Genomic DNA, 17,010 nt, shown 5'->3' with positions numbered 1-17,010 from the left:
AATGTCTTTGGCTGATGGTGTGAAAGCAGTGAGAGGGAACGATAGGAGAAGATAATCTGTGTTAGACAGATGGAGCTTTAACTGTGATCCTCCCTCACACAGGGCTGCTTCTGTCTATATGGGATGGATTACTGTAAAGGACAAACAAAGAGCGAATGATCAGCATCAGACAGATGGGAGTTTAACTCTCAAACAAGTGCAGTAGCACACACTCACACATGTGCATGCACATTCACATTTCCTCACTGGCCTATTGTGATGTGAACACAGATCAAGAAAGAGAAAGAAAAAAGTATTAAACAAAATGCATGTTTACATCACTTAGAAACATCTCTTATCCTCTATTCTACAGAACTAGCCAAAGTAAACACTTTACTACCATAAATATTATTCCTAAATGTCCTGTAGTCTATAAAGATGTACATGTACTGCATTACCAAAAGTTTGTAGGCTTCTACTCATTTTTCTCCAGGATTTTGTGTGTCTATTTGCTGCATTGGCAGCCTCTATTCTTCTGGGAAGGCTTTACACTGGATATTGGTACATTACTGTGAGGATCTGATTGATTTAGCAACTAGGGCATTAGTGAGGTCAGGTACTGATGTTGGATGATTAGTTCTGGATCACAAACACCACTCCAGCTCATCCTATTGGTGTTCAGTGGAACTCCATTATTCCAGAGAATATAGTTCCATTGCTCCACTGTCCAGTGGTGGGGGTGGGGGGGGGTGTATATCCACTAGCTGATGTTCGGCATTGGGTGCTGTGACCTTAGGCTCATATGCAGCTGTTGGAACATTTGGCAAAGCTTTTCTATGAGATTATGCACCTTAAAGCAGCTTAATTTACAAATTGTAATCGGGTGTCTGGATACTTTTGAACACAGCATAAGTGACAATGATAATGGTGATGATGTGATGAGGAGGAGGAACCTGGGTCAGGCCTACAGTGATAGTCTAGAATGTTCATTGTTGTTTTGTTTTTTTGTTATTTATTTTCTTATTAATAATTCGCCACTGCTGATAATTTACTCATGCAAAAAAAAATAAAATAAATAAAAATGCAACAAATATTAATCACCAGAACTCCTGACCTGCTCTCAAACTTGATTCAGCTCTCACCTTTTTAACTGCGCGCACGTCAATAGGGGGCGTTGTTTTACTGCCTTGTCCTGCTCTCAGAACGTGCCTGTCCTAATAATAAGAGAAGAAACATTAATCATATAAAACCTACATCGAGAACCTTTATTGTATTGCCTTGTTCTGAGACGTAGCCTAAGGGAACATACTCACCTGCTGCAAGATCGGGATACGGTACACTCTCCATGCACTGAACTCGATTAGATTCTACGCCAGTAGGATGATTTGAAGCACTGGACCGTCAGTGGGAAAAGTGGGGATACTTTTTTAAAAATAGATCAACTACTCGTGCGTCATTATCTGGTCCTGCTGTTCCCCTATGCACGTCTGTATGTTGCTTTTACATCCATCATGTTGCTCATGGTCTCTGCCCCGCTCTCATGCTTTGCTATCACACCCGCGTGCACTCTGAATGTTCTGAATGAAGCCCCAAACTCCCTTTAGGAGGTGAGCTCGAGACGGAGGCCTTCAGTCAGCAGCAGTCATAAAAGAAGAGATGAAGCCCATGGTGATGTGATTTGCCTTTATGGGCTGTATACTGGTGCAGTGTTACCCCGGTGGAGCAGCTGCGCCGCGCGCGCGTGTGTGCGTGCGTATATATATATATATATATATATATATATATATATGTGTGTGTGTGTGTGTGTGTGTGTGTGTGTGTGTGTGTGTGTGTGTGTGTGTGTGTATGCGCGTACGTGCGTGTTTGCGTGCGCGTGTGTGTGTGTCTATGTGAGTGCAGGCTTCCATACAGATGAGAGCTGCAAGTCACGCACTGCCTGACGTAGCGAAGCACCGGCTGCGTTTCCATAGCGCGTATTGCGCAACCGGACGGATCGGCAGTCCGAGCAGCCTGTCCGCGTCGCTAGCCTGCGAAAGACAGAGAGCTGGACGGAGCTGTTTGTCCACTCCGCGTGCGCTGGTTCAGTTTTTTTTTCATCGTTCTTACTATTAGTATTCATTTTCCTTTTTGTTGCGGTGAGCTTGTATGGGAGTCGCGGCGCTGCCGAGTGCACGCGCATTCCTCGCGCCCGAGCTGGGATCTCGTCGCTGTTGGGATGCGGCCGTGAGACGAGCGCGAGGAGCAACGGGCGCGAGCGGCGCGCGGCGGCACAAAGTTTACGGCCGCGGCCCTGAAGCCGGAGCTTAATCGCGAGGGGGAGAGCGCGAGCGTGGGCGCCTCGTCTGAGGGGACTGAAGGGGTACAGCGGCGGAGAGGCGTGCGCGAGGCTCGCCGCTGTCCGCGCGAGCTGCACTCGGCGTTGAAGAGACGGGTCGCCGCGGCTCCGTGACGCCAGCGTGCACTTGCAACGCTTGACTGACTGATTCTTCTGACTTTGAGCTGAGAGAGAGAGTGAGAGGAGAGAGAGGAGAGCAAAGGCATCTATATGTTTTGGTCCAATCCCACCGCTTCATCCTCGCAGCCTCGCTGAATGAATGCGCGCGGGACTACGGCGTGATCCGTGCGCGCGCTGACCGCCGTTCACGCCTCTCCGGACTGCTCGCTTCTGAACTAGATATGTCGAGATCCACGTAAGGATGGATGGAATTATCAGTCTGTTGGGGCTCATCGCGCTCATGCTGGAAGGCGTTTACTGCCAGGGAGTGTACGGTGAGTCAGTGCGGCCAGCAGCATCGTGATGACCTTGTGGGAAATAAAACACCCAACAAAAAAATAGTGTATTAGCAGCTCGGGCGCTGCTGTTTTCCTGCATGCGTCCAATCAGTGGTTAGATGGCCTTTGGGCTCTCTCTGGGTCGTGTTTTTTTTTTCATTCACAAGAGCGAATAGGTCACTAAAGCAATGGAGAAGGTTCCACACGTTGTGATCGACATCCTAATGTAAAACAGATAATGAACGCCAAAGTATGGCCATCGCTTACTGACAGTTTGTCAGTAAGAATCATAAGGGAATGCTTCCTCGTTGCTGACACAGAAGCAGGCAGTTTCTCGCCGTTTTTAGTGCTAAGTTTCTTTGAAAGGCTGAGGAGGCGCCCATTAATAGTGGTATTCAAGAGTAATGGGCAAGCCAAGTGTACTGGCCCTCCTTCCCTCCCTCCCTCCAGTCCACATCACATGGACGAATGCAACTAGTGGCATTCTGCTAGTGTGTGAGTCTACCTTCAGTGTGAGGCTGAGCCTTGCATGGCTGTGAATCATAATGTGCAAATGTCACAGGGGAAAACATCTGAGCATTGTTTGCTCTGGGCTGTTGTTGCTCGGGGCGGCGAGCAAAAAGCATGGGAGGTTTGGTCAGCGTCGGGGTCACACTCAGAACTGGTAGGAGTGAGAAAGGCTTGAGGTATCCATGGTCCCAATTCACATGTAGTGCGGCAGGCATGGAGCGTGCTTCATTCAAGTAGCAGAGGTTCTGCTGAACCGAGAGAGAGAGAGAGAGCACTTTAGGCTCGAGCATGTGCAAAGATGAATAAAGATGTACTTTGGTTAAATATCCATTTTTAAGAGGGACATTAACAAGGCCTGATAACTATGGTATGTCAGTATGTATCAGATGGCTACTTCAGTATTTTAGTACTTGTGATTATTGCCCCTATTATGATGGGCTTTAATCTTGATATGATATGATATTGATATATCTTGATATTAGGTTTTGCCTCAGTCATTATTATATCATATGTATCACTCATACTATGCACAGTATGTCTCTTATGATCACTCCAGATGAGACATCACTCCATTTGAGACATCATGTGACACACTATGATAGCTGACTATTCATTTTAGCCAAGTGCTATTCATGTTGCACCACCAGTGCATTCAAACGTGAATGGAGAGTTGGCTCTGCTGGTAAAAATTCGAGTCAGGAGACATCTACTATATCTAGTCAAGAACTATGAAGAACCTTACTGTCATCCCATCCATGCAGCAGCATATAATGACATGAAATAGCATTCCACCAGGTGCAACATGTTATACTATTATACTACTATATTATACTATCTACAGACTATAAAAGGACAAGACAAAGGAGTGTAACAAACACAACAAAATACACAGTCGCTTGCTGTTAAGGTGAAACTGGACCTGTTAAACAAATATGTACTTGAGCTACCAATGATATTGTGTTCGTTATAGTACCTTGATGAATCTGGGAATCATCGTCATCAAACTAACCCAAATGTAAATAAGTTACAAGAAGCGTACAAGAAAAAAAAAATCCAACTGTTCATTGATTCAGCAAGTTTTAATGGAAAATCTAAGTTCATACCTACCTTTCACTCTACGTCAGGCTACTCATATGGCATTGCTCCATTTGTTTACTTGTTTGTTTTTGGGTGGTATACTATATTATTATTAACTAACTGTGTCATCACCAGTATGTGTGCAAAAGTATTTTGAAAATGCAACAAACACACTGTAACACACTAAGAATTGCAGTTGTTTGGTGAGAGGTAAATTTATAGCCAGTTAATTTATAAGCAAAGGATTATATATATATATATATATATATATATATATATATGTATATATATATATATATATATATATATCCACTGCTCAAAAAAATAAAGGGAACACTTAAACAACACAATATAGCTCCAAGTAAATCAAACTTCTGTGAAATCAAACTGTCCACGTAGGAAGCAACACTGATTGACAATCAATTTCACAGCTGTTGTGCAAATGGAAAAGACAACAGGTGGAAATTATTGGCAATTAGCAAGACACACTCAATAAAGGAGTGGTTCTGCAGGTGGGGACCACAGACCACTTCTCAGTACTGACTGATGCTTTCTGGCTGATGTTTTGGTCACTTTTGAATGTGGGTGGTGCTTTCACACTCGTGGTAGCATGAGACGGACTCTACAACCCACACAAGTGGCTCAGGTAGTGCAGCTCATCCAGGATGGCACATCAATGCGAGCTGTGGCAAGAAGGTTTGCTGTGTCTGTCAGCGTAGTGTCCAGAGGCTGGAGGCGCTACCAGGAGACAGGCCACTACACCAGGAGACGTGGAGGAGGCTGTAGGAGGGCAACAACCCAGCAGCAGGAACGCTACCTCCACCTTTGTGCAAGGAGGAACAGGAGGAGCGCTGCCAGAACCCTGCAAAATGACCTCCAGCAGGCCACAAATGGGCATGTGTCTGCACAAACGGTTGGAAACCGACTCCATGAGGATGGTATGAGGGCCCGACGTCCACAGATGGGGGTTGTGCTCACAGCCCAACACCGTGCAGAACGCTTGGCATTTGCCAGAGAACACCAGGATGGGCAAATTCGCCACTGGTGCCCTGTGCTCTTCACCTGTGCAATGGGTCAGTAATGGTGTGGGGTGGCATTTCTTTGGGGTGGCATCTTTCATGTGCTCGCCAGAGGTAGCCTGACTGCCATTAGGTACCGAGATGAGATCCTCAGACCGCTTGTGAGATCATATGCTGGTGCGGTTTTCCCTGGGTTCCTCCTAATGCAGGACAATGCTAGACCTCATGTGGCTGGAGTGTGTCAGCAGTTCCTGCAAGATGAAGGCATTGAAGCTATGGACTGGCCCGCCCGTTCCCCAGACCTGAATCCGATTGAGCACATCTGGGACATCATGTCTCGCTCCATCCACCAACGCCACATTGCACAACAGACTGTCCAGTTGGCGGATGCTTTAGTCCAGGTCTGGGAGGAGATCCCTCAGGAGACCATCCGCCACCTCATCAGTAGCATGCCCAGGCATTGTAGGGAGGTCATACAGGCATGTGGAGGCCACAAACAACACTGAGCCTCATTTTGACTTGTTTTAAGGACATTACATCAAAGTTGGATCAGCCTGTAGTGTGTTTTTCCACTTTAATTTTGTGTGTGACTCCAAATCCAGGGCTCCGTTGGTTAATAAATTTGATTTCCATTGATTTTTGTGTGATTTTGTTGTCAGCACATTCAACTTTGTACAGAACAAAGTATACGATGAGAATATTTCATTCATTCAGATCTAGGATGTGTTATTTGAGTGTTCCCTTTATTTTTTTGAGCAGTGTATATATGTAGCTACTTTCCCAAAATGTATAGCTAGCTAAAATTTATCTACGTTTTCAGATAAAATTGTGGCTATATTTTAGCTACTTTTCGAAAAGTAATATGCTACTTTTTAGCTACTTTCAAAGCACGATTGTCAGAATGTGAATCTCCACCTGACGCACCAAACAAGCCTAACTGACAGAATGAACACATGAAAGAAACATGAAAGAAATACACAACTGAAAAGCTGCAAATATACAAAAAGATCACCAAAAAGTGTGACCAACAATCAAACAACCAAACAGCCAAAGGCGTGGTATCCAACAAAAATTAAGACTAAAGGCAGTCAATCTTTCCAGGTTTTTACTAACGAAAATCAACAAAAATAAATGAATACAAACCAGAGAATTTTGTGCAAAACGCTGTCAACTGTTGAAATAAAACTGCTCCAATTTAAACATTTCAGCATGATACACCAATCAGTCATAACAATATGTCCTTGTTTCTATGCTAATTGTCCATTTATTAGCTCCACTTACTGTATACACTATACACTTTGTAGTTCTACAGTTACAAACTGTAGTCCGTCTTTTTCTATGTATACTTTGTTAGCTCCATTTTACCCTGTTCTTCAGTGGTCAGGATTCCCATGGAGAGCAGGTACTATTTGGGTGGTGGATCATTCTCAGCACTGCAGTAACACTGACGTGGTGGTGGTGTGTTGTGCTGGTACGAGTGGATCAGACACAGCAGTGCTGCTGGAGTTTTTAAACACCTCAGTGTCACTGCTGGACTGAGAATAGTCCACCAACCAGAAATGTGGGCAGCGACCTGTGACCATTGATGAAGGACTAGAGGATGATCAGCTCATACTGTTCAGCAAGACATGAGCTATCATATCTGGCTTTACATCTATAGAGTGGACAGTGAGTAGGCACAGCAGCACTGCTGTGTCTGATCCACTTGTACCAGCACAACACACATGAACACACCACCATCACATCAGTGTTACTGAAATGCTGAGAATGATCCACTACCCAAATAGTACCTGCTCTGTGAGGGTCCATGGGGGTCCTGAGCACTGAAGAACAGGGTAAAAGGGGGCTAACAAATATGCAGAGAAACAGATGGACTGCAGTCTGTGTAGAACTACAACGTGCACCTATGTAGTAAGTGGAACTGATAAAATGGACAATGAGAGTAGAAACAAGGAGGTGGTCATAGTTTTATGCCTGATCAGTGTATACACAGACATGACATTCAGAGTCCTTGTTAAACTTAAGTTACATTTTAGACTCAAAATTGTAATCAGTGACCCTGGCTCTGTTTGGGGTGAGAATCAGGCCTGAATAATTTCTCCACTGTTGCTGTTGTGGCTCCATGGCAAAACTAGATTTTTAGGTAAAATAACAGAATCCTGCTTCGCTGTAAAATTGTTATAACACACAGTTATGCCACATTTTCACCATAAATGGACGCTGGTTTCACCAACCTTTAAAGCTGAAGACTGACGTGCAGACTGCTGGAAACACAGCAACACAGATAACAAAACAGCAAAGACAGAGATTTGAGATGAAGCATCAATCGAACAGCTGAGCTAAAGGTTAAAGCAGAGCAAAGCATTTGCATTTATATTTCTAGCCTATACTACAACATCAGTATATACTGAGATATATTTACAGCCAAGAGGGTAAAACGGACATAAAATGTCGTGCCTCCCAAGGTGGTTTCATTTTTGTTGAAAGGACAAAACAGCTCTTCTTTACATTTTTCTTGCGACCCCTGAGTTAAGCCTACTAGTAAGGGGCGAGCGTGTGCACGTCTGCTCGAACTGTCTGCAGCTCAGTCCGATTTGCACAGTAGCCACCAACCCAATGAATGACCACATTCTGTGGTTCATTTGGCGCAGATTGATTGAAGCCTATAGCAAAAATTTTCGCTGTAGCTACAGAAACATTTGTAGGCACTACAGCTACTAGCTACGTTTCATAAAACTGTAGCGGCTAGAGCTACTAGCTACAAATATTTGTAGCCAACTACAATAAGTAGTGCACTACTTAGCTACTCCCCCATCCCTATATATAGCGCTACCCACCGTGCCGCCCTATATGTATATATATATATATATATATATATATATATATATATATATATATAGCGCTGTCACCCCAGCAAAGAGGGCCTGGGGTTGATTCCCCGGTTACCTCTCTGTGTGGAGTTTGCATGTTCTCCCTGTGTCTGCGTGGGTTTCCTCCGGGTTCTCTGGTTACCTCCCACAGTCCTAAGACATGCAGTCAGGCCAATTGGACATGCTAAATTGCCCCTGGGTGTGAGTGCCAGTATATATATATATATATATATATATATATATATATATATATATATACTGGCACTCACTCATATATAATATATACATATTTTGTGGGAGATTTTCAGACCATGTCATATATGTCTCACCATATTAACACAACTTCATGGGCATAAAAAAGAGGTCCAATTTGACATTTAGGTAGGTCTAAAATGAAAAATCAACACATGCTTCTGTAAGTTTTATCTGGCTTCTGTTTGAATACCAGAGAGGTGTCCAGATCTTGTATTCAGGGGTACAATGCCATGTTTCCATAATATCAATCCAGACTAATATTTCAGTTTGCAGAAAATATTGCTTTTTCTTTATGTAAGAAGAAAATTCTGTGATGAATACCTTCTTCTAGATTCTAAAAACTAGAGCCAGATGGCTCCTCTTGCACAAGCCAGCTCACCTCTGCCATACTGCCATTTCAAAGACCGGATCCACACAGGACTTAAATAACACATACTACATAAAAATATAGGAAGCTAGCCTGCCAGATACATGCTGATGTCTGTATCTGATTTGGAGATAGCCAGGTAGCACATGGGTTTGCCTCGGTGGGCTACTTGGCCTGTTTAATGGTAGGGGAAGCACTAATGCAGTCTGAACATTTAGCCCTCCCTGAAGTCAGTTGCATGTTTGAATGGAATAATTGGAACTTGTGTTGGATTGGGAGCATCTTACAACATGACTTGAAACTAGATCTTTGCTCAACATACTTTGACAAATTTTTACTAGAGAATAGCTCTATAATATTTACTAGAGATTCTAAGAGAATATAGGGAGATTCAGTCACTGGCAAATCCATTTTGTACTCACAGACAAAATGTAAAAGCGGTTGGAGGTTGTGAATGGAGTAGCAATTAGAGCAGTGATGTGAAAATGAGAATGTGGTTTTCTAACTGTTTTTTGGGCAACATTTAGTGTTGGTTTAATGTGCTCTTTGTTTCACTTTACTAAAAAAGTAAGACACGTTACTGAGATGGTTTAAGTGCAGAAATGACTCACAGCTGGTGTCTGACTGCTCCTCTTAAGGAAGATGGATTTTCAGACGGATGGGAAATTACAGCTATGTATCCCATGTCAGTTGATGAAATGCCTACGAACAATCATCCATTCATTAAACTCAATCTCTGCAGTTATAGGTTAACGGGTTGATGCTCAAGTGTCTGTTTTTAACAGCAACAAAACTGTTGAAATTTGCATGCCATTACGGTGATGCATACAATGAAAAGACTAAGTTCCGAAAGACATCCTCCACTCAGAATTGGCATGCACACAACAAGTAATTATCCAGTCAAATGTGAGTTATGCTGCACGCTCTGCATCCTGCTGAGTGAGGTAATGCCCTGTATAGCTTTCTGGAGTGGTAGCAGTAAATGAGAAAATGTTGAAAAGAGATTAGTTCAGGTTCATATTAGTGTGTTCATACTTTTGGGCTTCATCTTGGCTGTGTTTACATGCAAAGATTTTTGTCAATCTGAATACATTCCATTTATAGCTTATAAGGTGTTTATATACAGTCTGCTCAACTATCCAATGGAAAATATCTGTTTGCATGCACACTACAAGTAATCTGATCCAAAATGATGCTCATGCATAGTGTACCGCTTAGTGTAGACGTTACCATGACAACAAGCATCACGTGAGCCAAGCAGCAGTATGTTTGCTTGAGTTTTCAGCTGGCATGCTTGTGTTTTTAATTACTTTAATATTTCTGAAGATGTAGATGTACAATTTTCAGATTTTTCAAGAGACATTAGCTAGAGTATAAAGCTGTAACATCTAAAAAAACAAACAAACAAGAGCTGTGCATTCTGGGAAGTTATGTAAACCTATGTTATTAAGTTAATTGAACACTATCTAGCCAAGTTAGAAATTAAGTTAAAATTAAATTTATAAAAGCTTTGCAGTTGAAGTTTCCATTTGAATGGAAAATGGTGAAATTGAATTGTGATTTCAAAACCTTCAGAAGTTAAATAAATGAAAAATTAAATGTAGTTTTAGGAATGAGTCTATTTTATTATTATGTTACCTCGGAAGGAAGTTGTCTGCATTACCGAAATATTGAAGACACCATTCATTCTTTAAGACTGATGAATATGAGTTTGTCCTTCCTGTGGTGCTTTATGTGGCACTCAGTTGACTTCATAAAAGATTCTGAGCCTTTGTTTAAGGTTATTGATTTCCAAAGAGGAAAACAAGAGTGTTTACACAGTGGAGTTATGGTAAAGCCTCAATCTATCATCTGTGGTATGGTGCTATATTTTATCAGTGATGTACAGGGAAATAGCTTAGAACAGTAGTGATTTTATGTTTAAATCTCCCTTTTTTCTGTCACTAGGGAGGCTAGGGAAAAAATTGGCTCACTTAGGAAGCCAGGAAATATCGCATAGGAAACTAGAGACAGCAACACTTTTAACCTGGCTTGTCTGGCATGTCATGTTTGATCATCTCTCCTTGCTGGAGAATAGTAGGAGAAGTCTGGGCTGTATACGTTCGCTGGGCAGCTAAGGATGTGAAAATGTTTTTCTTAAAGGTGGGTGGTAAACTCAGAGACTACTCCAGTATGAACTGGAAAATAGCGAGATAACAAGGTATTGCTTTTGATCTATGTGATTCTGTTGGTATGTACAGAATACCATGGTCTGTATACACGATATAAACATACAATCCTGACTTAAATTTTTTGTGCATGCATGATATACAAATATCATTGCCGTCCAGTGAAAAACATGTATCTCAATTTTTTTGTGATTTTTAGTTTTCTGCATCATTTGAGCTCAGCAGCTGTCTTTCACATTGTGTGAAAATGTCATGATGATCAATAGAAATGCTCCAAAATTGCTTGGAATAAAATCTCTTTCTATTAACTTACGTTGGAAGTAAAGCGCATTTTTATGCATTTTTGCCCTGTCCTGTAAAGTTACTTTTTTGGAGGGTATCCAGTCCCATGACTTGCATGTGATTAATAGGAATTACATTGCTGCATCATAGTAACATTTGTTGGCCATTTGGTGCCATACCTCATGGGACCAATTTTAGAATTAATTGCCTACATAGAGATATTATGTAATAATAATGGAGCTCTTTGAGCAGTTTATTTGGCCCCCAGTACTTAGAAAAGTGTTGATTCAAATCCCTGCTTGTCCCTGTAGCTCTAATGACCATTATTGTTGCCTTACAAATCACGATCCAGTTATACTATATCATAGAGAAGACTGAGGTGCACACCCTCACCACACATATTTGGCAAAATCAGTGGTTATGCAATAGTGACTCAAAAAGAGTATATGAAGTTATGCAGACAGCACTTTCCATTCAGCATCCACATCTACCATAAAAAGGTAAGATTCTCCACTTTAGAGGACATTATATGATAATTGTTCATTTGAAAGTTTTACCACCTTACCTACATACATTTTGATGAGGTTATATGTTAATAACTCTAATGCTAATATGTACAGTTTGTTAAATAATTTACTATGAGTCATGTTGAGCAAAATGCATGCTCTGTAAATAGAACCCTCTTAACTACAATCTTCACAGATGATCCTACCTTTTAACCCTAGAATATATATTCACAGGTGATCCTACCTTTTAACCCTAGAATATATTTTCAGTCACTGTGATTTGACTTGACATGACAGATAAAATCTGCAAGTAAAAATTCCAAAGAGAGTGTAAATGATGTAGAAGGCTGGTTGTAGAGAGAGACAGAGAAAGAGAGAGACAGAGGTGGTGGGAAGGATGCTTGTTTGTACCAACATGGCACTTTTTCCGCTGCTTGAAATATTAATCCTGTGAGGGTTATTTTTTCTGCATAAGGAATGAAGGAGAATAATGAATGTTTCAACAAAGTGTAAACAAAACTTTATTTGCATCACGTTAGACCTTTGCTAAAGTCATATGAAACATTTAGATAATTCTGAATGCGATCACATGCAACTCCATGGAAAGAGGCTTACTGCCGGATTAATCTGTGATAATTACATCTTGGGAGAAGCACTGTACTTTGCATTGCATAGCATTATTTGAAGATAACAGGATCTTCTGGTTCTTATGGACTGGGGAGAAGAAAGTACTGTAAGTTCTCACCATTCCTTTTTTCCCCTCCACTGGTTACCGTTGAAGTCAAAGCAAGTTCTCGGGTATCTTTTCATGAGTCGCTTCAGTCGCTTGACTTCTAAGCTATGCAAATGCATTCGACTGGTGAAACTAAAGCGGCCTTTGTTGCTTTTCAGAGCCTCCTCCCGAGTCTTTCGTCAATTCCCTTGGATCAAGACCTTCACATTTCCTACAGTAATGAGAAGGAGAGAGAGAGTAAAATTGTTTTGTGTGTTTGAACAATACTGAGCAGTCTGCTGGAACAAGCAGAGCCATTATAAAGGATGATCAGTAATCTTTTGCTTCCAACTGGTTGGAACGCTTTTTACCTGACTATTTGTTTGAGAGACTATTAAGTTTGAGAGATGGTCATTAATGAATTTTTGGGTTTATGGAGCCTGTTATCTGGTTCTGTGGGATGGATTTTAGCCTGGAAGACTGTATGCTGCCTCAGTTTACTGAAAAGGCTTGTGATAAATGCTTATCTGTCTAATAAAAAATAGCTTCAGTCTTTGCTTGATGGATAGCAGTGGTTTCTTGGTAGATGAAAGAGTATGACTTGCTGTTTTGCTTGAAGGCTATACGGCTACACTGGATTGGATCAATGGGCAGTGACTGAAATCAATAAGAACCCAAAGTCTTCAGTAATGTCTATGCTAGTAGATGTTTTTGGTAGGTTTGGGAAGCTCCTGACACACAGTTTTTATGTGATGCATGCTTCAGCACTTGGCAGCTCCTCTTTGTGAGTTTGCATGGCCTACTGCTTCTTTGCTGAGCTGCTGTTGCTAATTGACGCTTCCAATTCACAATAATAGCACTTACCGTTGACCGGGGCAGAACTGACTTGTGGCAAAGGTGGTGTTCTATGACAGTGCAAAGTTTAATGTCGCTGAGCTCTTCACAATGACCAATTTTCCTGCCAATGTTTGTCTTGCAAACTGCATATGTGCTTAACTTTATTTACCTGTTAGCAGTAGGTGTGGCTGAATCAGAACGGAATAATTAGGATGGGTTTCTGTATACGTTTGGCCATATAATGTACCATGACTGATACATGAACAAAAAGTAGAAATTATGACTAAAGTGCAGAGAGTGCAGTAAAGTGGATAACATGCAAAATATTTAGCATAGTAGCCCAGCATAGCTTAATAGTTTGCTCTTCTGGAGTAAAATGAATAAAAAAACTAATACCAATATGATTCACATCATATATCCCCTTTTTATTTTATTAAATTATGCTCATAAATGAAGTTTATGTCTTTACACTCAGGTATTGTCCTCTTTGACAATAGAAAATATCAGGTTGTTCTACTCTGCAGTTGCTCTGCATGCTGGCTTTTCACTGTTGTGAGATATATTGCCTGTGACGCTCCATAGCCTTCGACATCCAAACGGATCTTTTAACGTGTAAATGAACATATGTTGGAGTCAGTGACATTTCAGGCTTCCTTTGGCCTAAGAGTCAATTGTGTGCAGTGAGCCATTTTCAATGTTGGCCATCGGCCATATTTGGATTATTACAACATAACCATTTAGTTAATTTGATGCCATTTGTCTACATGACAAACAAGTCCACGTGCTTTTTTTCTCCCCACTGTTACTGTTCACGTATTAATCCTTTGTTGCTGCACCATGCCAGCATGCCTAAAGGGTTGATCTTAGGGCATCTGAGAAGTAGTCTAAAAGGCACTGTGACGTGTAGGTGGGCTCTCATTAATTAAGGTCCTGCGCTGATGCCATGGGTGAGCGAGTGCTTGGCATGAGGCTCATTGGCAGTCTCGCGCTAACCTTCCGCTGTGCTGTTCTAGCCCACATCCATTCCAAGTGCTGCTCCTGTGTGAAGTGATGTCTGTTGTCATGGTGACAGCATCCACGGTGCACTTCTCTCATCCCCAACTTCCCTCTTCCCTCTACTATGCATGCCAGGGAATCGCTGAAAAGAATGTGAAGTGATTGCAACCCGAGAGTCCTCATTGCCCCACATGAGCATGGCACGAGAGAGTTAGAGGAGTCTTGAATGAGGAAAAACAAAGGAAAAAATTCTCCCAAGCATCTCAAAAGGGATACTGATCTCTGTTGCAAGCAGTGTTTAAGAGGCTCTGACAAGAACGAAACAGGGCTGAGGTAAGCATGTTGACAGTGATGCCTTCAGTAGTCTTGAAGCTTCAAAAGTCAATGATAAACAGCTCAGATGGCGGCACGGCCGCAAACACCATCTTTTCTTTTCCTCTCTTGCTCCATTCTGTCTTCCGTGCTTCCCTTCTTCCCCCTCTCTGCCTCTGCTCGGGGAGCCACACAGCAACAAGCACAGGCTCTGCTGACTGCTTTCTTCCACGCAAGAGAGCTCCAGTGTTTCATCTCGCTGTATGTAGGCCATGGCGAGATGATGAGACACAAATTAATGGGTTTTGTGCATGTGTTTCACTGTCCATAGAACTGGCACATCAAAATGATCATAAGCAGATTGGTCATAAGGGATGGAAGAGACTCCATTAGTGAACATGTGACAGTGTGATTACATGTGTTATTAAATTCATGGGCACTTCCAAGTTCTTCAAGGCCATTACATGTCTGATCCAGTGCAGGGACAAAGCACAGTTTAATTGGAACCAGCAGGCTAACACTAAGCCAAAATGAAGTCTATAATGAGTGTTGAAAAAGTTTGCTGAAGAACAAGTCTGCTTTGGGGACTGTACCAGTAGATCAGAGCAGGATTGTGCTTTTATTTTAAACTGTAGCTATAAGATTTATCTGATGTTGCCAAATTTGGAATTTTGTAAATTCTACCTACTTAAATTTCCTTATGTTATCAAATGAAGCAACTGCAAAAAAAGATGCCAGTATGGTCAATGGACAGTTCCTACAAGGTAAGAGCTTAGCTTAGACTCAAGGCAGTAAGCTCTGCTTATGCAATTCATTTGTGAAACCAGAATCATCTCAGTGTAAATGATGTATTCAAGCCAGGTTATTAAAAATAGCCTTCAATAATTTGATTGAAAATTTGACATTAAATTAAAAGTTTACTGAATTCTAAACAAGGGCTGCATGGTGGCGTGGTGGGTAGCGCCGTTGCCTCACAGCAAGGAGGGCCTGGGTTCGATTCCCCGGCCGGGCGACCAGGGTCCTCTCTGTGTGGAGTTTGCATGTTCTCCCTGTGTCTGCGTCGGTTTCCTCCCACAGTCCAAAGACATGCAGTCAGGCCAATTGGACATGCTACATTGTCCCTAGGTGTGAGTGACTGTCTGTGTCTGTATGTCTGCCCTGCGATGGACTGGTGACCTGTCCAGGGTGTATCCTGCCTTCCGCCCAAAGACTGCTGGGATAGGCTCCAGCACCCCCCCAGTGACCCTGATGGAGAAGTGGCTTAGAAAATGGATGGGATGAATTCTAAACAGGGAAATAACCTCAGTTGTGTATTGCCTATTTAAAGGCAATAAGGATCATTCACTATCCGTCTCATTCTTTCTCACTATCTCCTGCTCTCTGCCCTCTTCTCTTTCTCTAAAAATGTAAAACATGGATTATTCTTAGTGATTTTACATTTACCATGAAGTACCCCAACTGTTTGCTGACAGTATCAGAGGACTGTTCAAAACCACTTTGAGTTTCTTCAATTGGCTGAATGTTAAGAGTACACACACACACACACACTCACACACACACACACACACTCATATTTGAAATAACAACACATGATGTCAGTCAACTGCCAAAATAAGATCACACTTTCATTTCTGCAGCTCTGACATAGATGCACAGGCACATAGTATAGGACTAAATACTCTGTCACTTTATACAAATTAGTCAACTAATATTGTTGTCTTCTAGTGATGCCAAAATTTAGTGACACAAGTCTTTCACCTGCCTGTTTAGATTAGCAGTGTGAGAAACTACCACAGCATATCCAAGTCCAATGTGGAAAATGGAATGGAGCCACTGCTTTGATCATGCCAGTTTCTTCTTTACACCCCTATAGGACTTTCACTGCTCCTTACTACACAGCTTATAAACTACAAAACCTATAAAAATCACACAGGTCATTGCTATGCTGAAAACGTTTAAAGCTCATCTTAAGCTGCCAAGAAGCTTTAGATACGTTTGACATTAAGTTGGTGACAGCCGTGAAGACACAAAGGAATGTTTTAAGCAGCCATGTACCAATATCAAAGTTTTGTAAGCAAAGTTTAATTCAGGTTGCATAGTAGTGAAAGGTAATGTTTTGATTAGACTATCAAATCGTGTGATAATGCAGTGTTTCGCTTATTGTTCACTTCAGTATGTAAAAGGAATTTTTACCCATTTTGTCTGGCAAACTGAAACGCTCCGGGACACAGTGGCCGGTATTAACATTTCCTAGCAGAAAAACGGGCAGCCATTCAGGCCCTGTACAAACAAAGCAGGAGTTTGGTTCGCATGGCCGGCAGTAAGTCAGACTTGTTCCCAGTGAGAGT

At 41.9% G+C, this 17,010-nt stretch overlaps 1 protein-coding gene and 1 long non-coding RNA gene across 5 annotated transcripts in view; one reads left to right on the top strand and one right to left on the bottom strand.

The window, feature by feature from the left end:
* The window catches only part of LOC119263207, a 31,894-nt gene extending 30,480 nt beyond the window's left edge, over positions 1-1,414 (bottom strand). The window contains exons 1-2 of the long non-coding RNA XR_005130186.1: positions 1,293-1,414; positions 1,122-1,193 (exon numbers count right to left, since the gene is read on the bottom strand). This is a non-coding gene — a long non-coding RNA (uncharacterized LOC119263207). The remainder of the gene's footprint in view (positions 1-1,121; positions 1,194-1,292) is intronic.
* Positions 1,415-1,907: 493 nt separating this feature from the next.
* LOC108411484 (MAM domain-containing glycosylphosphatidylinositol anchor protein 2-like) overlaps positions 1,908-17,010 on the top strand; it is a 241,529-nt gene continuing 226,426 nt past the window's right edge. For 3 of the 4 annotated variants that reach the window (XM_017683076.2, XM_037537992.1, XM_037537991.1), the window contains exon 1: positions 1,909-2,748. In XM_017683076.2, coding sequence (XP_017538565.1) covers positions 2,676-2,748 — 73 coding nt within the window. In that variant the 5' untranslated portion in view covers positions 1,909-2,675. Of the gene's footprint in view, positions 2,749-17,010 lie in introns of all 4 variants that reach the window. The other variant, XM_017683068.2, reaches the window with a different exon arrangement.

This window comes from Pygocentrus nattereri, chromosome 4 (assembly GCF_015220715.1).
Source record: "Pygocentrus nattereri isolate fPygNat1 chromosome 4, fPygNat1.pri, whole genome shotgun sequence".
Classification (NCBI taxonomy): domain Eukaryota; kingdom Metazoa; phylum Chordata; class Actinopteri; order Characiformes; family Serrasalmidae; genus Pygocentrus; species Pygocentrus nattereri.
The sequence above is the reverse complement of the archived record's forward strand: the minus strand, read 5'-3'. Positions and strand labels throughout refer to the sequence as shown.